The sequence below is a fragment of the Lactuca virosa genome, chromosome 5 (genome assembly GCF_052849685.1).
Source record: "Lactuca virosa cultivar CGN04683 chromosome 5, Lactuca_virosa_CGN04683_v6, whole genome shotgun sequence".
Taxonomy (NCBI): Eukaryota; Viridiplantae; Streptophyta; class Magnoliopsida; order Asterales; family Asteraceae; genus Lactuca; species Lactuca virosa.
Window position 1 is genome coordinate 333,340,425 of NC_136430.1, and position 24,896 is coordinate 333,365,320.

The 24,896-nt window shown below is 34.9% G+C and overlaps 4 protein-coding genes and 1 non-coding gene across 7 annotated transcripts; 1 reads left to right on the forward strand and 4 right to left on the reverse strand.

Moving 5' to 3' along the window:
- Positions 1-4,167: 4,167 nt before the first annotated feature.
- Positions 4,168-4,273, reverse strand: LOC145118293 (small nucleolar RNA R71). Its single transcript, XR_013713251.1, has one exon. It is a non-coding gene; the product is annotated as a small nucleolar RNA R71 (small nucleolar RNA).
- Positions 4,274-6,141: 1,868 nt separating this feature from the next.
- Positions 6,142-8,969, forward strand: LOC145115627 (uncharacterized). 3 transcript variants are annotated; one of them, XM_079051967.1, is made up of 9 exons: positions 6,142-6,414; positions 7,344-7,394; positions 7,532-7,802; positions 7,922-7,971; positions 8,054-8,231; positions 8,332-8,428; positions 8,515-8,597; positions 8,733-8,787; positions 8,897-8,969. In XM_079051967.1, exons 2-8 carry the CDS (start codon positions 7,347-7,349, stop codon positions 8,738-8,740), a joined length of 735 nt encoding a protein of 244 aa, XP_078908093.1. In that variant the 5' UTR covers positions 6,142-6,414; positions 7,344-7,346; the 3' UTR covers positions 8,741-8,787; positions 8,897-8,969. The 3 variants fall into 3 exon arrangements, with proteins under 3 accessions (XP_078908093.1, XP_078908092.1, XP_078908094.1); XM_079051966.1 differs by having other exon boundaries at positions 8,733-8,969; XM_079051968.1 differs by having other exon boundaries at positions 6,178-6,354; positions 8,733-8,969.
- Positions 8,970-12,519: 3,550 nt separating this feature from the next.
- On the reverse strand, positions 12,520-13,441 carry LOC145113251 (uncharacterized). The gene is made up of 3 exons (XM_079049361.1): positions 13,189-13,441; positions 12,967-13,127; positions 12,520-12,549 (listed from the first exon to the last, which is right to left on the reverse strand). The coding sequence occupies exons 1-3, from the start codon at positions 13,439-13,441 to the stop codon at positions 12,520-12,522; spliced, it is 444 nt and encodes a 147-aa protein (XP_078905487.1).
- A 1,668-nt stretch (positions 13,442-15,109) lies between these two features.
- Positions 15,110-18,170, reverse strand: LOC145116773 (ATP-dependent Clp protease proteolytic subunit 6, chloroplastic-like). The gene is made up of 9 exons (XM_079053094.1): positions 17,995-18,170; positions 17,820-17,884; positions 16,889-16,961; positions 16,516-16,717; positions 16,334-16,399; positions 16,091-16,231; positions 15,721-15,774; positions 15,517-15,609; positions 15,110-15,431 (listed from the first exon to the last, which is right to left on the reverse strand). The coding sequence occupies exons 1-9, from the start codon at positions 18,063-18,065 to the stop codon at positions 15,384-15,386; spliced, it is 813 nt and encodes a 270-aa protein (XP_078909220.1). The 5' UTR covers positions 18,066-18,170; the 3' UTR covers positions 15,110-15,383.
- A 2,933-nt stretch (positions 18,171-21,103) lies between these two features.
- LOC145113252 (uncharacterized) lies at positions 21,104-24,618 on the reverse strand. Its single transcript, XM_079049362.1, has 5 exons — positions 23,206-24,618; positions 22,670-23,136; positions 22,119-22,594; positions 21,896-22,053; positions 21,104-21,175 (listed from the first exon to the last, which is right to left on the reverse strand). The coding sequence occupies exons 1-5, from the start codon at positions 24,616-24,618 to the stop codon at positions 21,104-21,106; spliced, it is 2,586 nt and encodes an 861-aa protein (XP_078905488.1).
- Between the last annotated feature and the right edge of the window lie 278 nt (positions 24,619-24,896).

Here is a 24,896-nt window from a genome sequence, read left to right on the forward strand (position 1 = left end):
CTGAATCGTTCATGAATCTAACTTTAGATTTGATTATTTAATAAATAAATGAGCAAGATAAACAAACGAACACACGATAAATGGTCTCGTTTATTTTATTTTATTTTATTTTTATTTTATTTAATAATTTGTGAAAAATAAAGTTACAAAATTAATTAAATTTTCATAGTAAAAATTTATAATTATTAATCAATTGTTTTAAATAAATTATTAATTAAAAGATGTATCAAAATTTTAAAGTTATTATAACTTTAAATTTAACATGTAATTAAAAAAGTAAATTTGAATTTTGAAATTATTTGTCTAATATATCATATAATTAGAAAAAATAAATTTTAATTTTGAAATAGTTTGCCTAATATATCTTTCTAACACGTGGCATAATATTAATGAAAAGTTGTATTAAAATGACACATGACAAAGAGAGTAAACCATTATTTTATTAGAACAGGGAGAGAAGATATTATATATGAGAAAAATATGTAATATAATCATTTTTTAAAGTTATTTTATTAGAACACGGAGCCTTCTCAGCCGCCACTTCCATGTCGTTGATTGCACGACCGTTGTCGGAGCCGGGAACCACCAGTCGCGTGCGGCTGTCGCCGTTCTACTGCCGATGAAGACGAGGAGTTGACGACCGGTTGCTGCCACACCTCCATCGTTCTCCTTCTCCTTCTTTCTGTCACCACCCGTAGCCGCCTGTGTCGATCGTCGGTGCTTTTCCAGCTGCCCTCGCATCCGCCTCCATTCCATAACAGCTAGTCGTCGCCGCTGCCTCCGTTCGAGAAATCTTCCCTTTCAGCGCTCCGGTCGAGGTTCACTACCGTTAGGAGGGACCAGTTGCATTCGTATGGCGCATGGGCTCGCGTTAAGGTGTGTTGCTATTGGTGTACATCGTGTATAGTGTTTGCTTGGTCGGATATTGCAAGAAAGCTATCACCACCACCGTAAGGTGGTGGCTGCCACTAGGGGTGTAAGGGAGCCGAGCTACTCGCGAGCTACTCGGGATCAAATCGTTAAAAGCTCGACTCGAGATCGAATTAAATGAGCCCGAGCCAAGCTCGAGCCTAAATATGAGGCTCGTTTATTAAACGAGCTCGAGCCGAGCTTCAGTTAATGGGCTTGCGAGCCTAAATAAGCCTAAACGAGCATATATATATATATATATATATATATATATATATATATATATATATGTGTGTGTCTATATATATATATATATATATATATATATATATATATATATATATATATATATATATATATATATATATATATGTATATATATATATATATATATACATATATATATATAGGCTCGCGAGCTCACTAAATTGTTCACGAGCCGAGCTCGAGCTTCTTCATAATTAAACGAGCCGGGCTCGAGCTTGGTTAGGCTCGGGCTCGGCTCGACTCGTTTACACCCCTAGCTGCCACCTTCTGCCACCACCGACCGCCACAAGGGTGGTTGTGCATGTGTGTGTGTGTTATTTTGTGTGTATTTCATTTGGATAATGTGTTGTATGATGTATAATCGAATTTTGGTCGGAAAACCTGTCACCACCACCGTGAGGTGGTGGCTGCCACCTTACGCCGCCATGCTGCTGCCACTGTGGGTGGCTGTCTGCTCTTGTGTATCATTGGACTGGTTTGAGATGTTTTGATGTGTTTTGATTTAGAATCATAACCACCACCACCAGATGGTGGCCGCCGCCGTGAGCCGCCGTTGACCACCACTACCCGAGGTGGTAGTAGGTGGTGCCCAACTTGTCTAACCCTAATGGACCCAATGAAGCCCTAAATAATCTAAAAACCTAATTTGGATTAATTTGCTTGTAATTTGGTTGAAAACCCTAATTTTGGAAACGTGTATTTTAGATTTGTCGGGACCCACGTTTGGACCATTGGATTTGGAATTTTGAATTGCACCCGACCACATTGCATGTTTGGACTCGTGGAGTGATGGGCTTAATGGATTAAGTCCTTAATGGGTTAAGTAAGAAATACTTAACCCTAATCGTCATTTTATGTGAAAAACCTTAATTATGTTTGGGTTCTTATTGGGCCACTTCTTGGACAGACTTGTTGTGGGCCTTCATGGGACAAATGGGGAACATGCTTATGGACTAAGGGAATTATTGGGCCTTAGGATAAGGCCCATTGGAAAGGCTTGGGCCCAATTTTGAAAATTAGGCCATAAGTGGGCCATAATTGGGTCTGGAGGATTATTAGCTATTGGGCCATCAGAATGCCAAGTATTTGGACTAGAATAAATGGTTGGGCCTTAAGATAAGCTCATGTAGAGGTTTGGGCCCAATTTGGAAAATTAGGCCATATGGTGGGCCTTGATTGATTATTTGACTTTGGGCTTCAGAGTGTGAATTTGGGCCTTGGTTTTGAATCAAACTAGGTTAGGGGTAAGTGAGTCTCCTTACCCCAAGTATGGAATTGTGGTTATGCATTGGAACCCAATTATTAATTGGGTGTCATTTTGATGTTGACAGTTCGGGAATCTGTTAACCAACAATGGGAGTTTTATCTGCGGGACTTCAGCAGTGCCAGGTGAGTCTCCTCACCATACCAATGGGTCTAAGGCACCAAGGTCGGCCCATTTATTTAGTTGTGATGATTATTGTGAATGTGTTATCGATACATTATGTATTTATGTGAAGAGCATGTGTGGGTTCCCATGGCATTTAGCTATATGTGGTATGCTAGTTGATTGTGTGGTATTTGGTATGCTAGTTGTCTTTGTGATACTTGCATGGAAGACCCCGGGGGGTTCCCGAGGCAGTTGGATATAAGGCCATGTGGGGGTTCCCATGGCATTTCAGGCTAAGACCATGTGTGGGTTCCCATCGCAATGATCTAAGACCATGTGGGGGTTCCCATGACATCCGGTGTAAGACCATGGAGGGTTTCCATGGCACCTTTATATATTTGTATGTATGGCTTATAGGGTTTGTATATGTGTACTGTTAATTGATTATGTGTTATATTGATATGATATTTGTATGGAAGACCCTGAGGGGTTCCTGTGGCAGTTAGTAAGACCATGTGGGGGTTCCCATGGCAGTGGGCTAAGACCACGTGGGGGTTTCGGTGGCACCCGGTATAAGACCTTGGAGGGTTTCCATGACATCCCATATGTTTGTATATATGCCTTATGTAATTCATATGGTTTATGTAGCTTTTATAGCTAATATGGATTATATGGTTACGTGGATTGTGTGGGGTATGCTCTGGGGAACTCACTAGGCTTTGTGCTTACGGTTTACAGTTTTGGTTTCAGGTATCATCGATTTGGAAAAGAATGCCTTAGATTGATCGTAGTGCACACACCTATGATTTCCGCAATGAATGATTTTGGGATGAACTCTGATAAATGTTTTAGTCTGATAAAAATGTTACTTTGGTTGCATTTGTTTAAGTTGTTTTTATTTCTGATACATAACCACGTCTTGGTTATCCTCACCACGTCGTGGTCTCGCTTCAGTTAATTATTAGTTTAGTGATTTTTATTCCTTTTACGCTTTTTTTTGTTTTGTTTCAGTGATTTATGACCCGAGGATCTAAAACACCTATTGTTCCTCCACTATAAGATCTAGAATCCACTTTACACAAGAAGAAAGACAAGAAGGGCGAATCGAGCAATACTTTCAAATCCGACAAATTCGAACTTTTTGAAAGGACGCTGATAAGTAGGGAATCAGATACGAACCAGAATCATCTACCAAAGGAAGTTTAGACGATTTAGAGCTAAAAATCAAAGCAGAAGAGATGACGAATATCACGAGAATGACGATGGGAAACTATAAGAAGCGGATCCGAGAGAATAATGGACCAGGCTTAATTCCACCCGAGATACAATCTGAGAGAAGTTTTGAGCTCAAGGTACATATTATATCCATGCTCAAGGACATACCTTTCACCGAGAAAGAGTATGAAGATGCTTTCAATCACATTGATGAGGTCAAAGACATTGCAAATTATTTTCATGTTCCTAATGTGCCAAGAGAATCAGTGTTACTAAGGATGCTTCCGGTCACTTTTACCGGTGAAGTAAAAGTTTGGTTGAAATCTCTTGCACTCGGATCCATTACTACTTGGGACACCCTTCGTGAAGGTTTTATTGAGCAATTTAGCTCACCTTCCCATATATCAAAGCTCAAAAAGAAGATAGCTAATTTTCAACAAAAGGTTGGAGAGTCTCTATATGAAGCATGAGAGAGGTACAAAGGATTGCTTAGAAGTTGCCCTCAACATAATTGGAATGTCTAACAATAAGTTTCTATTTTCTATGATGGGGTGAATGTCACAACTAGACAACTTCTTGACACCCAAGGGCCAATGACGAAGAAGGAGTCAAATGATATCAAAGAGTTAATTGAAGAGTTCGTAAAGCACTCACGAGAGTACCATAATCCAAGAGAGGATGTTACTAGAGGAAAATGGGATGGAGGAAATGAGAACTTTGTTGCAATCATAGCTAAACTCGACTCTATGGATAGGCGAATGACAAAGTTGGATCAATCCATTCATGCTATAAGAGTTGGTTGTGATAATTGTAGTGGTCCACATTTGCAAAGGATTGTGATTTAGATGAAAATGGGAATCGCAAGGCACAAGTGTTTTATTCGAGTGGTGACAAGTATGATGAAGATTGGAGGAAGCATAAGAAGCAATGGTTGCCATATGAAGAGTAAAAGAAACAGAAAGATGAGAAGTATAGACAAACTGGTCGGGGTTGCCATATGAAGAGTACAAGGAACTAAGGCTGCTGGAATCTAGTTAGGATGTCGAGTGAAATAAGAGATATGCTTGTAATAGTATTTTAGGACCTTTTTATTTTTACGTTGTAGCCTATGTTTGGATATTAATGGTGACATCCATGGTGTTTTAATAAAATGAAGTAACTTACTCAAATATTCATTAATTAAATTGAGATTTTCCGCAACACAATAACTTAAAGCGTAAAGAAAAAATTTTAATTGGTTCTAAAAAGTAGGAGATGTCAAACTATTTAAATCGTTTTAAAATACCATTGAACTAAAAAAATAGAATCTAACCAACATTTATTTTTGTTTTTAAATGACCATTATAACCGGAAAAATCTTTATTCTAGGATACAATGGTTTTTTAAAAACAAAAATAAACATATTACAATCACAATGGTCTTTTAAAAACAAAATTAAAAGTGTGTTAGCTTCTTACAACATTTATTTAGTTTAATGGTATTCTAAAATGTTTTCGATAATTTATTACACATTTATGTCATAAACTCTATTAAAAGGAAATGCTTATTTAAGTCATCAAATTTTTTTTTTTTTGTTTTATTTCGTCCAAACACTTAAAATTGATTAGCGGGTATGGGGATTGCCTGTTTTAAACATTTTTTGTAGAATTATTTATTAATTTATATGGTACCAAAACATAATTTAGGAATAATGTTTGAATTAGTTTATACACTATCAAAACACAACAAAACGATAAGTTGCTTTTAGTGTTTGTAAAGTTATGGTTATACATGTAAATAACTAACAATGACATGTTTAATAGGTAAAATGATATGGGTGTTGCTTGTCATGAAAGAAGAAAAACGAGACTAAATTTTTTTGGGGTTAAAACATTAGTAAATTGGTTTTAGGGAAAAAAATGAAATATGAGCCATTTCAAATCTACTTTTGTTTAGTATTGTTTAGTCTAGTTCCATAAAATCTTACCAGGCAAAAAAAATTGTTAAAATAATTAATTTTCATGTTTTATAATATGATTTACGAAATCCATACAAAACAAGGAAACAAATAAAAACGAGTTGAAGGAGAAGACGAATATAGACCAAAACGTCCTTAATAAATATCATGTGCATCAGTGCATGACGCATGACGTGTCATATCTTTATTGACAACTTTTATTATAAAGGCAAAAGAAAAAAGTATATGGACTAATATTGTAAATTAAGAATATATTGGAGGACTATTCTTGTAGTTTACTCTCCTTCTCACAATTTACATGTGTCACCCTTATCTAACACATGTTTTTGCAGTTCGCACACATATTGTATTTTCTCGCGGGACCTACCAAATCGTTCTGTAGAGTCTAGAAGATAGACCACATCCATTGTTGTATTTGTATGCAAGAAGCAGAGAGCTCGAAAGTCGAAGCTCAATGCCCACTTTTCTTCAACCAATGGAAGCACTTACTGTCGCATTTTGACTCACGTACACCTTCCTTCCACCCCCTTATATAAACCTCATTTGTTTATTTTCATTTTCATTTTCAATTTCAATTCCGGAGAGGCAGAATTGGATTTCCACACTTACAGATTAAGAAGCCAAGAGGAGAGACTCGGTGCGGATTAATTCTCCCCTCAGATCCTCTTTAATCTCGCTATATTACCTTTGATTCAAGGTTTTTTCTTCAACATTTGTGATTCGTGGTTTTTTTTGTTCTTCTTACCTTGTTTTATGCGATTACTTTGTATCTCTTGTGATAATAGAGTTTTGATTCATCAAGTTACGTGGAAATTCTAACAATTAGTTGATTTTATACGGAATTGTTCTTTTCTTTTCAACTTTAACGTACCAAAATTGTTATTATCATGCTTATTTTTCAAATTTTTAACCCCATCTAACTGTCTTTTTTGTAGTTTTTACAATGTTTTGATATAGTTATTGGTTTTTTTTCTCCGAGAACAATAAATGTTTTCATGAATTTTGAGAAAGAAGAAAGTAAGAAACTTGAATCTACTGTTTTCATGAATTTTGTTGATCTTCTATTTCTTCTTCCATGTTTGTTATGTCAGAAAAATTTGAGGGTTGTTCACTTTCTAACTGCCTTAACGACCACTTTACAACTTTATTTTGTTTAATAATGATGTTGTTTTTATTTTTTTGCCATTGTTTTATAAACAAAGCCTTAAACGTTCCATGGATTGCAAGAAAACACATATAATGCCTGATGAAATTACAAAAAAAATAATAATAATAATAACAAATAAATAAAATCCAAAGCCTTGATTACCTAGGGTTTGAGGCAAACATTTTTGAGAAAAGTGTAGGGGGAAATGGTTTATTAGCATATCTATTTAAACTATAAACTGTTTCTTTCTTTTAATATTGCCTTTTCATTACTATCTTTTAGTTCTTAATCTTTCTTTCTTATTTCACTTGAACCTTTTAAGAATTGCTTGGGTTTTTATATATTTAATATACTATTACCTATTTTAGTTTTTAATCTGCTTAATGTTAAACCTTTTTCTAGATGAATAAAAGTGAAAATTCACCATGTGAGTGTAGTTATTTTCATTTTCAAGTGTATGATTAGTTTCTTGTGTGCAGACTATGGATCTCGTAGGTGGACCCCAGAAGATTTTACACAAAATCTCACTGGTATATATTATTCTTCTTTCTAATTTCATTGTTAAATGCTAATAAGAGTCCATCTTCAAGGTGTCTGATCCTTTCCGTTTTCTTGTTATTTTATTAGTAAAAAATATGTGTTCATTTGTATTCAATTTGTTATTCAGAATGATCACATGATACTTGTGTTGCTGTGGCACATTCTTCATTTAATTGTGAAAGTCATATACTTTGTTTGGGAGAAGATGCGTGCAATTGAAAGCTATCTTATAGCAAATGGAATTGTGAAAACATATGAAGATCTGAATTTAGACAGAGTGAAGTATCTTGGAATTGTGGTTGATAGTGATGAAGCCCGTGAAACCTCAAAAGTTATTGAACTTTTGGAGTGGATTTCAGATATTGGTGTGAAAAAGGTCTGCCTTTATGACAGAGAAGGCAAGTGCTTATATGACTTCTTACTCATTTTATTTTCATTATAACTAATATTATTTGACTTTATAAATTACATCACATAACATATTAAGATGTACTGATGTTTGTATGTATATATGTAGGAGTGTTGAAGAAGTCCAAGGAAGTGTTCTTGGAGAAATTTGATTCTATGGTATATTCTTGAATCTTGATATAGTATTATACAAATGAATGAAATTACAATGCTATAATCCTTTAAAATCGGTTTGATGCAGGGGAATTCAGAAACTAATCAAAAAAGGCAAATGGATTTTGAATTTGTTTCAATCGTTGATGGAAAAGAAACAGTTGCTAAAGCAGCTAATCTGCTCTATAAAAAGTATTATTCTGATCCAAATTCAGAAAAACCGTTCTTCACTGAAACCTATTTGACCGAAGCACTGAGGATCCTAGGTATTTTTTTTTTTTTTTTTTACTTTCGCACTTTTTGTGCATATGGTAAAAAAAACTAAAAAATATATAATTATGACATCATTGTTTTACGTACTACTAGGTTCTAATGAGCCAGATCCTGATCTTATACTGATTTATGGGCCCACAAGGTGCCACCTTGGTTTTCCAGCATGGCGTATTCGTTATACAGAGATGGTGTAAGTCTAGTCACCTTTATTTTAGTAGAATTTGGATTGAAAAAAGAAGTTGACTTTTTTGACTTTTTTTTCTTTATGTGAGACAGACACATGGGATCATTGAAGAACAAGAAGTTTGGTTTGATTTTGAAAGCCATCAACAAATACACCAAGGTGAAGCAGAACTACGGTGAGTTTACTAGATCTGTTATTTGTTGATAACTGTTTTATATGTCCACACTAGCATTATACGCATTAAGTTTTTATAAATAATGCTTTTTTTTTTTCTATATTTTATATGTTTTGACATATACCTTAATACCAGGTTCTTAAGATACTATGGGTACGAGGAATCTTGTTACATGTGGTTATGAGTTAAGGTGAGTAATAACCTTATGTAAATCTTTTCCATGTGATTTTTTCTTGGTTTTGTATTTATGTCAATAAAAACACTTGACAAGAAGTTGATTCTGTATATAAATGTTGCAGAATCTCTGTGTTTTGTGCATGTATGAACAATTGGGATGAATGCATGATTGTATGATTGTAATATTTAGATAAATTAATGTATGTGTTTTTAAATATTTAGAAAACCAAAAGTTGTTTATCGTATTTATTATTGTTGGGATATCTTTGTATGTATGGGTATTGTGATAATTAGATGACTTCGATATCTATTTAGATCATGTTGAATACACTTTCTGAAATGTTTTGACCCTAGTATGCTTGGGTATCACAAAATTACCAACAATCTTTCCCCATTTTAGTGCAATCCTTGATTTACGAAACGAAATATATACAAACCAAAGCTCATGCATAAATGAAAATGTCTTCAATATTGAATTTCCATCTTAGTATATTACACATTCCAAATACTTGAGAATCAACCGGTGTTACTTTGGTACGAACTTTTTAACTCACTACACTACTTGAAGATAATACGCACCTGTGTTTCTACATCATGGTTAATACTCGACAATATAACAAGTTGTACTTCATTATCCATTCATTACCGTATACAAAGCCAAGTCCAAGCTTCTTGAAGCGACTACCGTTCTTTTAATCATTCACTAAATATAAGGAAGATAAACTTCATCATAAATGTCACTTGTAGCCTAACTATTACTTGCATGTCCGCACACATACCTTGGGATGATATACAACATGTGCTCGAATCTCTAAGTGTAAGTTTTCCACATTGAATTTAACTTCTAACTTTGTATTAGAATGAAATCCAATATCTCATCATTAGAAAATTTAAGTGGACTTTAGTCCCATCCTATCACATGCTTGTGCATTAAGTCTCTAGCTAACCCATTTGTCAAGTGGTTCGCTAAGTTTTGTTGACACCCAATAAACTCTACGAATATCACTCAATTCATGATTAATTTATGAACCATGTTGTGTCTAACACCGACATGTCTAGACTTATTATATATTTGGCTATATGTCTTACTTAAAGTGGTAGCACTGTTACAATAATAGAAATGAGTGATTTTGGTTCTAGCCACTATGGAATCTAAATAAAAAAAATAGTCATTTTTCTTTTTAACCAACAACATCCAATGCTACAAATTCATATTCTAGTTGAGTTAGTAATGCAAGGTTGTTTCTTGGAAGCCCACAAAATGTAACCTCCTCCAACCAAGAACACTCACCCACTTGTTGAAGAATGATCTTTTACATTGGTGATCCATCTTGCATTTGATTACTTGACAAACCATAATCCATGGTTCCTTTAGGTATTTAAAATACTTTCTTTATTGCTTGCCAATGATAAGTATTAGAATTTAAAAAAAATCTACTCGATCTCCAATAACATAAGTAATATCTGACATTGTCATTGTCATAGCATAAATCAAGCAAACCACATCCCTTGAGAACTTGATTGCGATACTGCTTCACCTAGACATAAGATTCACAATTGGATCTATGTGAGTGCTCATTGGAAACCAATTTTCATAATTAAATATCTTGAATACTTTCTCAACATAATGGATTGAGACCGGCCAACTCGACTACCACAAGGAGCTCTTTAACTAGATCTCGCCCCTCGATTCCCACCATCCGTCATGTTTAGAATCATATTAGCCTAAATAAGTGCGCTACGCACCTCCTAACTCGTATTCAGTTGACCTAAATCCCATTTGGTATTGTGTAAATCCCAATTACATAAAATCATTGATAACACTAAAATCACCAAGATTATTAGCAAATCGTCCTTTTTTTATTTGTAGATTTTAATTATATTAAATCTAAAGGTGTTTAAAGTTGTGTTTGAACGGTGTATGGTTATTCTACATTTAAACTAGATAGACGGTTTAATATTTTTCCTCAATTATTGATGAATTCTTTATCATGAATATACACTTATAGTACTGTCTATCTAATTGTAAAGCAATATAATTCAAAGTATCCGTCTCAACAAAACAATACAAGAATCTTATAAACATATGACAATTAGGATAACGCCCTCACATGATTAGTCTTAAACAACATCAAAATAATCAAAACATTAAAATTGATGAAAGCCACACACACACACACAAAAAAAAAAAATAATCATAACCCTAACTAGAACCATCATACTATAGTTTGCTTCAATTGGTTTTTAAACAATGTGTTTAATATGATGCTACCCAGCTATCTTATTCAATTGCTTTTGTATTTCTATAATCTTCTTTTCGAACTCGTTAACTTTCGTCCTCGTATCCTTCCATTTGGAATTAATTTGATGTGTTGAACGATCTGAACCCCAAGCTGTTTAAACTGATACAAAACTATTCCAAAAAATCATACGATCTTTGTAATTTCCTCGGTTATTATCTTCCAAAGGGTCGGTATAAGATTTTGCCAATGTTACTTCTTCATGTTCAGACCATTGTTTGCATCTTTGGGATCGGCTAGGAGTAGAATCCATTTGAAATGAAATTGGAATGAAATTAGAGAGAATTGGAATGAAATGAGAGAAAATGTGTGGTTTTTAAAGTGGTAGAAAGTTGTAATAATGGGTAAAAAGGATTTATAAAAAATTGAAATTTGACCATTGATCAAAAAGTCAACAAGAGCTCACATATGCAACAGTGTAGGTAACCCCGAACAGGCATTCAAATGGTGGTACCGCCCGAGGAAGGGTCATTGTAGCCGGCAGTACTACGCACAACCAACGGTTGTTGCTGCTCCACTACGTCCACAGGTAACTCGGTAAGTAGTCCATAAAACCACTCAAAATATGCACAATCTTACTTTTTATTTGGAAAATATTGGCAACCAAAGAGATGTTTTACATGGGCTTTTATCGGCCCATTAAACCGAAAAGTTAGTTTGAAAACCGATATGTCTTTTTAGTCAACCCTAAGAAATTGTTGATTTTTTTGTCTGCACCCGTAAATTTGGGAGCTTGAGCGACTTGATTGATAGTGTATCGCTATTATTCTTCTAAAATAATTGGTCCACGAAAATGGTTTTTCTAAAATCTAAAATCCGAAACACGTGTCCAAAATATGGAATTTCCAACAATGGTCATTCTCGAAAATGAGTTAAAAGCCGGTTAGATATTAGATATTTTGCCATTTTGAATGGCCACTTTTGTGATAATCCCTATTTTTTTTAGTTTAACATGCACCACGATAATGAATGTCATTTTTTATGTACCCTGTTTTTTGAAGTAGCTTAATAGGCACCACATTAATGAAAGGTCATTGTTTGTGTATCCTTATTTTTTTTAAGTAGCTTAATAGGCACCACATTAATGAACGTCATTTTTCGGTCAATTTTTGTAGCCCTATTTTTTTTAAGTAGTTTAATATGCACCACATTAAGACTATTGGGTGTGGGTAACATGTTATCACACCCAAAAGGTGTCACGTCATCATCCTATTCATACATTGATGTTATAACACCTAATGTGAAAATGAGCAACACCAAATAACATGTGATAACACCTCTTATTTTCTATTTTTTTTTATGTTTTAATTTCTAATTTTCCAATTTGTTTTTTTATGTCATATTATTTATAAAAATCATATAAATTAAATCATAAATTAAAAATAGCATTTAAAAACTAAAAATAAATTTTAATAAATCCTAAATTAAACATATCATTAAAAAAATTACAACAAATGACAAAAACATTTAAAAACCTAAAAACAATAAAAGATGAGAAAAATTACATTTTTTTTCTTAAATTATTCATTTTCGGTACCATCATAGATATGATCTACCAAGTCTTCTCGAAGTTGCTTGTGCTTTTGTTGGTCTTGAATATCAACGACTCTATGTAAGTATCTCGATGTCCCTGGTTGAAATTGAATGTGTCTAGGTTCCGTAGGCGAATACTCTGCAATATTTCGTCATTTGTCTTCAATCACCATGTTATGCATTATGATACATGCATACATAATTTCTCGTAGAGTTTTTAACTCATACGATCGTGCCGCGTGTTTAACTATGTGTCATTTTGTCTTTAGAACTCTGAATGCACGTTCCACGTCCTTACGTGCTCCTTCTTGTCTTCTCATGAAAATTTTGTCTCTTGGTTTTACCGGGTGTCGTAATACCTTCATAAACGTGGAATATAATGGATATATTCCATCGGTGAGGTAATACCCAAATTTATATTCATTTACATTCACTGTGAAAGGAGCATCTGGTGTCTTTCCTGTCAAAAGATCCTCAAATATTGGTGACTGGTCAAGAACGTTTACGTCGTTGTTGGAACCTACAACTCCGAAAAAAGCATGTCAAATCCATAAGTCTTGTAAAGCAACAACCTCTAATACCAACGAAGGCGGTCCAAGATGACCACTTTGTGTATTGACGTTTCCACGTCACTGGACAATTTCTCCATATCCACTTTGTGCAATCAATGCTTCCAAGCATACACGGAAAACCATGTCTTTGCTCATACGCCACATGTAGTTGTTGCATAGCATTCAATGAAGGTTTGTGCAAGTATTTGTCACTGAATGTTTCAACAACACATCTCGCTAATCTATACAAACTTTCTCGTGCAGTTTGCTCCAACATTCTCATCTAGTCATCAATAGAATCGGGCGACTCCCTCATAGCCATAAGCTTGATTGCAACATCACATTTCTGCAACCTTGTGAAACCTCGCTTACCTCTCACATCATACCTCATTTGGAAAAATTCATGCCTAAATATTTATTTAATTGATAAAAAACGATTATCTAAAAACTGTATAAAAAAACACATATATTTAAGTGTATTTTTTATCTAAAAACAATTATCTAAAAATTATACTTATGATACCCGCTTTCCAATGCATTGGCTATCCGTTGAAACACATTTTTTCGCAAACTAAACCTTCTTTTGAAATCACTTGGTTGGTAGACACAATTATCCGCAAAATAATCGTTGACTAGACGTTTATGCCCTTCTTCACGATCTCTATTTAACGCAACACGTTTCGTGAGTAGTGAAGTTGGCTCTGACTGTAATAGCACGTCCATAGAATCGTACTCACAAAGATATCGTTGTTGTCGTTATCATCGTTGAATGGATGGAACGGATCAAAATAATCCATTTTTTGTTTTGAAAGTGAGAAATGAAGGTATTTTGAAAAAAAAAACATAAGTGAGAAATGAAGGTATTTTGTGTAAAAAATTAAGTGAATATGTATTTATAGGTGAGTAAATTTGAAAAAGATTTTTTTTTTTTTTAACTTTTCGACTGTTCTTGAACGGTCCAGTTTTTAACCATTGAGTGAATTAATCCCGTTGCCTCCCGTTACCATGCCAACGCCTAATACCATAACACCAAATAACACGCACCCGGGGCGGTGTTCAAGGCGTTAAGGCGCCGTTATTTGGGTGCCAGGTCGGAAAAACGTGTTTCCCATAGCAACCGGTCTAATGAAATAAATAATGTACAACTGTTCACCTTCGTTTAATGCTATCTGTACTTGATGATATTAAACTTTTACTTTGCATATCATTGAATAAACAAAAGAGGATGTTAATGGAAGAAAAAACATAGAGGTAACGACGTGTTTATTGTACTTGGTAAATCTTGGTTTGACCAATACTTTTGAAATATACGAAGCAAGGCCGACAGAAATCATTTTTGGCTTTGCAAAATCGGAATTGTAAAACCCTACCAAAATAATATTATTATAGATTTTAAAACAAAAAAAAAAACACATCTCATGTGATGCCCTCTGTTTCCTGTATCAGGAACCTTCAACCCTTGAAATCTTGATTTATTTGTATTGTTTGTACCATGATCACGAGGTCTTGGTTCCTCGTGTGCATAATATTTTGTTTTTTGTTTGGTATTGAATTTCTTATCATTTGATAGTGTAACTTTGGCAAGAAGATTATAGAAATTCATAAATGCTTGTACAACTAGTCTCGAACTAAGTTAAATCTTTCTTAGCATTGAGTTATATCAACATGAAACAAGTAGCAGTAGGCAAAAATTAGAGAGTAAACTCAACTCAGTTCAATGGTAAACCAGAACAACAAGCTCACATGTAAGTGAACTGTAAAAGAAAAGGAAAATTGCTCACTGCTATAATTGGGTAAAAATTTCAAAGTACGTCTTTAATAAGAAAAAGAAAAACAGAAAATACAATGTAGTAAATGTAATAGACTAAAAAAAGTAGAATGTTATAATAAACAAATAAGTGAAAGTGAAAGTACATTGCTATTTCTTGCATTTAGTGTAAGCAAAGAATAGTGAGAATAAATAAGAGCCTAATCTTCAATTACACAGCCACATTACATTACTCCATTATATGTATAACCATAACTTTAGATTCTAAAGTTATATGTCAAATAACATTCTAACATTACAATCTAAAATAAGAAACAAAATCCAACTAGACAAACAACCCTTTGAGTGGATAAATATTTGACTAGTCAAAGATTTATAACTTCCAACCTGCAGGTATGATGCATGCCACATCAGCAAAGTCACGGTTGCCACATCATCTACAATCATCACCATTAATCTAGTATTCTGTTTCCAATATCCCATCAATGAGTCCAAATTCCAATGCCTGTGGAAATAACCAAAACATTAACACAGAATAAAATTCAAGAAAATAAAATGAAATAAAAGTTGAATTTGTTTTCAAATGGTACCTCAGATACAGATAAGAAACGGTCCCTCTCTGTGTATTGTTGCACTTTCTCCAGTGGTTGGCCAGTAAAGGCAGCATACATCATGTCGATTTTCTGCAAAATAAAAAAAGAAAAATGGTATAAATAATATTTATATTGATTATTACTTATTAGACAAACAGAAAATGAAAATTCAACTGGGAAAAGATAGATAGATATACAGACATGGCGAGACTGAACAGCTTCATTGACTTGGCGCCTTACATCCTCAACATGACCCTACAAGAAACAAACTAAGAATTGAACTTTTGTTTTTATTTATTTCATAAATATAATGAGGGTATTTTAGTCTTTTAACAAAAGAAAGGAAGAACAGAATTGGATCCCTCCCACCCTCCTCTAGGAACGTGGAAATCCATCAAACATGGAATTTGAAGGATTCCAGGAAATGAATTCTGTCCATTTGGCATCTAAACAAACCTTGGAAAAGAATCTCAAATTCCAATTCCACATATGCATAAAGAACGAAAACAACAATTTATTCTTCCAAATAACAAAAAAAAAAAAAAAAAAAAAAAAAAGTAATTAGGCATACCCCACATCCACTTTGTGGTTGATGTATCATAATACGTGCATTTGGCATTGCATATCTCATGCCCTTTTCCCCACCAGCAAGAAGAAGTGCTCCTTCACTTGCAGCAACTCCAAAAGCCACTGTCCCAACTTTAGGTTTTATCTGACAAGATATTAAATATTCAAATTTTAAATTAAAAAAAAATGCCTATTTTTTCAATTAGTTTCATTAACAGGAAATGTGAAACACATTATTCAATCTTACCCAAGACATGCAATCATAGATTGCCAACACAGAGTAGGTGCTCCCACCAGGGCAATTCACATACACCTAGTACAGAAAAACATAAAAAGTCAGAATGTAAGTCTCTTTATCTGTAATTTTTATTAAAATTGAAAAAGAAAATATGTATATGACTAAAAATAAAGGAAGTCATTCACTCATACCAGAATATCTGCCTTGTCATCTATTGTGGCTAAAGTAACAAGCTGTGATATAACTCGTTGAGCTACCTGTGAGTTGATTGGTTGACCAACAAAAATAATACGGTTCCTGAATAATACTGTAGAAAGATCCAAAGGTCCACCTGGAGTCATGACAGCTGGCATTATGGGTGGAGCCCCTCTTCTTGCTACAATTGGATTGTAACTGCTCAATTTGAAAACCAAAATGAGAACAAGTATGTTAATATATATATATAGCCAGATAACATTACTGTTCAATCGTGCTTATAACATTACTTTTTTTTATAGTTTTTAGCATGATCATTGTCAATAAGATGTGAAATAGCGAAGCATCAAGGGAGTATAGACACTAAACCTTGAATTATGAAGAGTATTTGGGTGCATTTCCTCAGGTGTCAACTGCAATTTTTGTGCTTTACTTGATAAACCTGTTAGCAAAACAAATAAAAGAAGTTGAAAGCAAATATATGAAAGTTTACTTGATAACCATGTCAATAGGACATATCATAGAAGTTAGAAACATATAAAAAAGAAAAAGGAAAAGAAGGGAAGAATAAAGAACTGTTCCCTTCTTTCCAAAATAAAATAGGGCTACTTTGACTTCTGATGTAATATGGGCTACTTCTTGACACTTCAAACTTCATATGGGTTTACTACAACCTCCACATCATAACTTCTATCTCTATTTTTTGATATGAATTTGACCTAACTAACAAGTGCCCCTTGAATCTACAAAGAACTTGTATAGATTTTAAGTTGGAAGTAACCCATTCTTCGATATCAAAGTGTGTTTCTTTTGGAGAGTGTGAAGCATGCCACAGGAGTAACAAAAGTAAGAAAAGAGTAGCAGTTTCATCTCAAACTAAGAATGACTGCATATTTCACTTGTGCATATAGAAAGAAGCAAAGAATCCAACTCTTAGCATTAATTTCAAAATTTTCTTTTCAATTGAAGGTAAATAGTGTAACAAAGGAAAATATATTAAGCAGAGAAATTGCATTGCTAACTCCTGTTTGTTGAAAAAAGAGCTTTGCATTACTCGATTGTATATCTGCAAGGGGAAGGGAATTTGGATTCACCACCACCAATGTATTATCAGTTAGAAGCAGGCAGATACCATTCCAGTAATTACATGATTCAAACGCAAAAAGGAAATGTTCATTGCTTCACAATTAGTTATAATTTGCCCTACTTCTATAAGTAGCAATCAGTTGTCAAAATTTAACCCAAACTGAAGAAGCACTCTATTTGAAAACCTGAGAGCGAGGAACCAAATAATTCCTACCGATTTTAGAAGTATCACTGTATGGACTCGGCAACGTACAAACAATTAATTTCCTCTTCGAATTTCTGGGAGAAAATAAACAAAAGTCAAAATCGAAATCCGAAGTCGAAGGCGAAACAATCAGACGATAATGATACAAGTGAAATAATGAAAATTGAACTACCAAGTATCATACCGTTGAGAAAACAGTTCGTGCCGTGAAACTTTAGAGAAAGTAAACGACGTTGATATGGCGGAGGCTGCCATCGTTCCTACTGCGTGTTTGCTTGCGCTTGCAAAGGAGGGAGGGAGGTGGAGGATAGGGAACCCGGACGCCTGGGGACGGTCTTCAAGCTTTGAACTTATTGATCCGATGATCCGACCCGATCAATAAACCCTTATAAATTATAAATTGCAATTTTTTATAGTCTAATTTATTTATGGAAGAAATTTCTAAATAACATTAGTTTCTCTTTACATAATTAATCTTTATTAATCTACTCTCACGGTGTGGGGTGGCATTTAGCTAGGCAAGCATGACATATACACCGTCCCTTCGTCATCCTTTATCATGGCATCACAAGTAAAAAGTTGGTTTGTGACATTTGGTTACGGAAAAGAGATAATGTGCATGTGAATATAATGATTTTATTTTATCCTTTTATAGTTTTTTTTTTTTTCAAAATTCTATCAATTTGACCCACATTGAAAAGGCATGCCATGCATCATGTCTTGTGACAAAAATGATGTGGCATGTCATGCATCACCCCTCGGTCTAATAAATCAAGATCTTTTCTACCACTTGTCATCTTTTTATGCAGTTTGATATTTTTTATTTTCTCGTTTTTTTAAGTACTTAATACTCATTTGTTATTTTTGTGTTTTTTTTATTCAAATGTCACCAACTAAATATCACATCATAATAATTAATATATTAATTAATTACCATAGTAACCTTCCGTTGAATTCCTATATTTACATTTTATGCTTATCAATCTTACAGACTTTGCAATTTATCATCTCTATTGCTCAATCAAGGGAAATCAAGAGAATCATTTCGTCCCATTATATTCTATATGGAAATAACTTTTAATTTTAATTTAAGATGCTATCAATCATGTCATTACCTCTCTCACCGATATCGGTAATCCTTTCCAAAACTGATTATCAACTAGGGATGTTATTCGGGTCGGAATAAGACCGAACCGACCCGAACCCGAATAACCTGGAAACCGAATAAGGATAATTGCATGAACCAAAAACCGAACTGATTAACCAATACGTGTTTGATTCGGTTCCGGTATTGATCGGTTCGGTTTGATTATTACCCGAATAACCTGAATAACATGTACAAGATGATTAAGGACCTAATATAACCGAAAAAAAACCCAAATAAACCGTATTAAGATTCTATAACCTGGATAACCCGAATAATATAATAACAATGTACTTTTATACTTCAACATAAAACATTCAAAGACTAACATAACATAATAACACATTGAAAGAATAACATTTACTTAGTAGATTTACATAATGAGAATTAATTTCTTACTTGAGTTGGAGCCTAATTTTCCATGACTAGACAAAGTAGGAATTCGTGAATCCTTAGAGACAATATGAAAGGTCGGGTTTTGAAAGTTTGAAACAAGAAGAAGGATTGACAAAAGTGATTTCGAGTTTGGAAATAGATGAGAAGATTGATCAATTTTGAAACGATGAGAACGAGCATAGGGTTTTTTTCTGTTATGAACGACGAGGACAGAAGTGTAAATCGGATTTTGATTTATGTCGATCAAAGAAAGGGGAGGAGGAATGCTTATTCTGGTCGGGTATTTAGAACCAAATAAGCTCTTATTTGGGTGACCCGAATTGAATGACCCGTAAACCGAATAAGCATAATATAGATACCCGAATCGAATTGCTTATTCGGGCCTAATTCTGTTCGGTTCGGGTTTCGGTTCGGTTCGGGTTTTCGGGCCAACTTCTCATCCCTATTATCAATTTCATCTATAAATATGAGTTCATGTTGATTGATTACTATGGATTTATCGTATTAGTGGGTTCGTTTACCGTGTTAATTAAATGTGTCAACATTCACTAGTTATTTACTTTTTCTACTTTTAATATTTATTTATTGAAAATGTGATGCTTTTCCATAAGAATATTTGTATTTTATAATAAAATTTTAGAGTTATTTTTGAAGCTTGTAATGGGATTTTCAAAGTATATGTGATTTTCAAAGACTTATATTTAATATGTGCTCAGTAAAGCACATAGTTATTGTTAAGGCGTAGAATAAAGACGTGAAAATCCTAGTGGGGTCTAGGAAAATTTGTTGCATGTTGCATATGCCCATTTGGACACATGAATATATGCTAAATTGTTTTAGGGATAATGACTTGAGAGGGTAACATACTTTTGCCTTTGGTCACATTTGGTCATTGAACTTTTTTCCGTGCTCTATTAACCCTTTAACTTGTTGAATTGTGCTAATGTTCCCCTTCCGACTGTTTTTTGCTGGTTTCAATGGATTTATTGATCCTACGTGTCAGTTTGATCCTACGTGGCATGTAGGGTTATTGTTATTAAAGAAGGGGCGTATGTTGTTCCTTTATTGTGCCCTAATACCCCGATGCCCTAATACCCGATGGCTTCCTCCTACAGCTTCTCATCCTCCCTCAATCGATCAAGCAAGAAATCCACAATGAATGATCCAAAAACTTGTGATTGTAGGTTCCCTGCACGTATTCTAACATCAACAACACCAAAGAATCCAGGGAGGCATTTCATGGTGTGCAATGAGGTAAGCAATTTCACTTGAATTTTCCCTCTTTTCTGATTCATTTATTCTAGATTTGAAATCTCCTTTTGAATTTTTTGTGTGGAAGGGTAAATGCAAATATTGGAAATGGTTGGATGTAGAACTTGTACAGATGCCTCTAATGGAAGTGGTGGAGGGAATGAAAGCTGAATTAGTAGCATTGAAGACCGAAGTAGAGAAGGTGAAGGAAGACATGGAACAAATAAAGAAGGAAAAGTACTCTGATGCCATTGCAATTAAGGAGAAAATATATAAGTTTAGCATAGGATTTCTTTTTTTGATCATCGTGTATATGATGAAATGATGTATTGAAAGATGTTGTTTGAATAAAATGGAGTCATTATCTTAACTTCTTGTTGGAATGGAATGAAGTAACATTGACTGTAATGGAATCACAAAGAAGTAATTTTGACTGGAATGGAATCATAAAGAAGCATACATATTAACTTTCACTAGAATGGAATCACAAAGAATGGAGCCATTATCTTAACTTCTTGTTGGAACGGAATGAAGTAACTTTGACTGGAATGGAATCACAAAGAAGTAGTTTTGACTGAAATGGAATCATAAAGAAGCATACATATAACAATGAATACATATATTATTTTGACTGGAATAGAATCACAAAGTAGCATACATATAATTTTGACTGGAATAGAATCACAAAGAATTAGTTTTGACTGGAATGGAATCACAAAGTAGCATACATATAACAATGAATACATATAACAAAGAAATAAGTGAATGTGGTGGTTGGGTTCATTGAAATACTCCATTACTATTCGAAATTAAATAAGTTCTTGTCTGCATACACAAAAGTAGTTTCTAGGTAACACAAAAGATTCCTGCATAGACAAAAGAAGGGTCACCATGTGCCCACACACCTACTTGATAGTACCATAGAAAAACATAATAAAAAGACTACTACTTTGTCTTTACATCACAACTGCCTCACAAAAGATATTCCCACCCACCCACTAAATTAATCAATAACTGAAGGGTTATCTGCATTGCTCCCAACCCCAGGTATCTGCCTCCTTAATTCTTGTTTGATGATCCGTTCAGAATATTGCCTCCTTCCACTTCTACTAACTGGGACCCTTCTTCTTGGCATGGGGACTGCAGGTGGTGGTGGAGGAGGTGGTTGGGCTGCAGGTGGTGGTGGTGGAGGTGGTTGGACTACAGGAGGTGGTGGAGGAGGTTGTTGGGCTGCAGGTGGTGGTGGTGGAGGTGGTTGGGCTGCAGGTGGTGGTGGTGGAGGTGGTTGGACTACAGGTGGTGGTGGAGGAGGTTGTTGGGCTGCAGGTGGTGGTGGTGGAGGTGGTTGGGCTGCAGGTGGTAGTGGAGGAGGTGGTTGGGCTATAGGTGGTGGTCCTTCATTGCCCCTGGATAAACTTGGGTCTGCTCCACTTCCCCTGGATGAACTTGGTACTGCAAACAAAAATTAAAATGTCAATTCTTTGTTCAAATGATGTAATGTTTTTAAAAATATTAACCTGATGTATTGCTTTGCTGGTTAGATGGACACTTTTTCTTGCTGTGACCTGGTTCCTTACAAATACCACACTTTATTAGGCTTCCCCTTCTTGTGACAGTTTGTCTACTTGGTCCAGTCAACTCTCTTTCAATTGCATCCCTCTTCCTTTTCGCTGATGGCCTACCATGTAATCTTCTTCTTTTGGGAGGCAAAGGCTTGTGGTATGGAACATCTGGCCACATATCACTACTATTGAGAGGATTAATGCAATATTTGTAGCATTTTAGGTAAGCCTCGGTAGTGTATGATTGGGACACATATGTCTCTGCATCATGATTTAAGTAAGAGATTGTTGCCACTCCATGTAAGCATGGTATCCCTGTAAGTTGCCATATTCTACAGGCACACTTCTTTGCAATTAGATCCACTCCATATGCAACATCAGTGAATCTAACCTCATACTTTTGATAACCACAAGGAGTAACTCCCCACAATCTGTTTAAAGCAAAAAATATAAATCAATAACACATCATCATAATTAACATAAGCATATTAAAGTAAAAAACTTACCTATGTTTAACCTTCAAATCTTCTATACGCTTCCTAATAGTTGGACATATAAGCAAATCCCATTCCATTCCTTCAACTCTTTGAGTGTATATCCTTTCCATCACAAATAACCTAATCTCCTCCAGCATAGTGATTATAGGTCTCCTTCTAGCATGCCTAATAGTAGAATTGAAACTCTCACTGACCCCGTTCTCCACTGCATCACAATCTCTTCCTTCTTGAAAGAATGCCTTAGACCAGGTAGTAGGATCTCTGTCTATAAGGTAATCATAAGCATGAGTATCAATAGATTTGATCTTCTCCATTACACCTCTGAACTTCTCCACAGTACTAGCCCTTACAGCCCTCCAAAATAACTTCATGTATTCTTGACCAGTAAACCTTTTACTAAAATTGGCCACAATGTGTCTGGCACATTGCCTATGTTCAGCTTCTGGACATCTTTCCTTAACTGCTTGTAATAACCCCTACAAATCACAACATCATTATGAGTGAAAAAGCATAAAAATGAAGCATAAAAAGGACCTAGTACTAACCTTGTGTCCATCAGAAAGAAGGGTAATGCCTGCACCAAGACCACCATTAATGTCATCCATAAGCAAATCTATGAACCACTTCCATGTTTCTTTATTCTCAACACATACCATAGCCCATGCTAAAGGGTAGATGTGGTTGTTTGCATCTCTCCCAACAGCTGAAAGAACTTCTCCTCTAACTATACCCTTTAAAAAGCAACCAGCAAGCCTAATTACAGGCCTACACCCTTCTAACCAACCATCCCTCATAGCTTTGAAACACACATAAAACTTGGAAAACAAAGTTGTGGAATCTGGCATGATGTCTACATCCAACCTCACAGTAGACCCAGGATTTGACCTGATAATTTCCTCACCATATGACCATAATCTCCCATAATGTTCAATTAGACTTCCTTCAATCTCTTGTAATGCAAATTTCTTTGCATTTCTGCATTGCCCCACACTCACATTTATGTTGAATGTCGTTGACACTTTAGCTTTCATCTTCCTTGCACTCATTTTTGGGTTCTCTATAATTTGACTCATAAAATGTTTCCCTATCCATCTGTAAGTTACTATTGACCCAAACTTAAACACCCTACAACAATTATGTTCATTCACTAGAGATTTGATTTGGAAAGTCTTTTCTTTACTCATCCAGGAGGCCCATAGTCTGAAAGGGCAAGATGGTGACTTATTCTTTTTGCAACATTTCACTAACAATCTATTAGAGTCATTTTTTTCAAACCATAGATCATACCCATTAGCAACTGCATAATTGCTTAACATATGTTTAAGCTCAGTAGGGTTAGAAAATCGCATACCTATCATTGGTTTCATCTGATCCCATGGCTGTCTCTCATCATACACAGGGTACTGGGGTGGCTCGTATTCATCATCTTGATCTTCACTCTCTGTAGGTTCACAAACGATGTTTAAAAATCTATCATGTGCAGTTTTGTTTGCTGGAAATGGATAGGTAGCATCATCTTCTTCATGATCAACAGAATATGAATCTTGAATAACTGAATCCTCATCTTCATCTAAGTCTTCATTTTCACTTTCACTTTCCTCAGCCTCAATCCAGTCGAAGATAGGTTCATTATGGTGATCCACATATACATTCATTCTCTTGTCATTAGCATACGCCAAATCCAAAAATTCCTTGTAATCACCCTCGTTCACCAGTGTATAAATTCCAAGACCTAAAGACTCTTGTGGAAGGCAGAAATAGATGTCTTTGCTTCTCGATTTGGTGAGCTTGTGAAGGAATTCCATGAATTGCTCATACCCAAACGCACTGAAGTCAACATCTCGCACTGATGCTCTGTCGGGATAAAAGTAAACTAAGGGATTGGGTGCAAACTGACCATTGTAGTGGAAATCCACTACAATGAAGTTCTGATCAGTAGGATTTGGAGATGATGCCATTCTACAGAACGATTGAAGGAGACGAATAATCGATGGAGAATTTTGTGCCCTAGTCGAGTTTAAGGACCAAATGAGACTTCGGGGTGAGGTTTAACGAGAAGGAGACGACAAATCGGGGCCTACATGCCACCTCTTTCGCCACGTAAGATAAAAAGTACACGTAGGATCGATAAATCCTTTAAAACCGGCTAAACCCGGTCATAAGGGGAACATTAGTACAATTCAACAAGTTAAATGGTTAATAAAGCACGAAATAAAGTTCAGTGACCAAATGTGAT

Coding starts and splice junctions, on each gene's coding strand:
- LOC145115627 (XM_079051966.1), top strand. CDS start 7,347: ATGGATCTCGTAGGTGGACCCCAGAAGATTTTACACAAAATCTCACTG. Junction 7,395..7,531: donor TTTTACACAAAATCTCACTG/GTATATATTATT, acceptor TTTGTTATTCAG/AATGATCACATGATACTTGT. Junction 7,972..8,053: donor TGGAGAAATTTGATTCTATG/GTATATTCTTGA, acceptor GGTTTGATGCAG/GGGAATTCAGAAACTAATCA.
- LOC145113252 (XM_079049362.1), bottom strand. CDS start 24,618: ATGGCATCATCTCCAAATCCTACTGATCAGAACTTCATTGTAGTGGAT. Junction 22,595..22,669: donor GATTTGAAGGTTAAACATAG/GTAAGTTTTTTA, acceptor TGCTTTAAACAG/ATTGTGGGGAGTTACTCCTT. Junction 21,176..21,895: donor AACCTCCTCCACCACCACCT/GTAGTCCAACCA, acceptor ATTCCATTTCAG/TCAAAACTACTTCTTTGTGA.
- LOC145113251 (XM_079049361.1), bottom strand. CDS start 13,441: ATGAGAATGTTGGAGCAAACTGCACGAGAAAGTTTGTATAGATTAGCG. Junction 13,128..13,188: donor ATCTTGGACCGCCTTCGTTG/GTATTAGAGGTT, acceptor TCGGAGTTGTAG/GTTCCAACAACGACGTAAAC. Junction 12,550..12,966: donor TATATTCCACGTTTATGAAG/GTATTACGACAC, acceptor TATTGTTTTTAG/GTTTTTAAATGTTTTTGTCA.
- LOC145116773 (XM_079053094.1), bottom strand. CDS start 18,065: ATGGCAGCCTCCGCCATATCAACGTCGTTTACTTTCTCTAAAGTTTCA. Junction 16,400..16,515: donor ATGACAAGGCAGATATTCTG/GTATGAGTGAAT, acceptor TTTCTGTACTAG/GTGTATGTGAATTGCCCTGG. Junction 15,775..16,090: donor AACCACAAAGTGGATGTGGG/GTATGCCTAATT, acceptor TGTTTCTTGTAG/GGTCATGTTGAGGATGTAAG.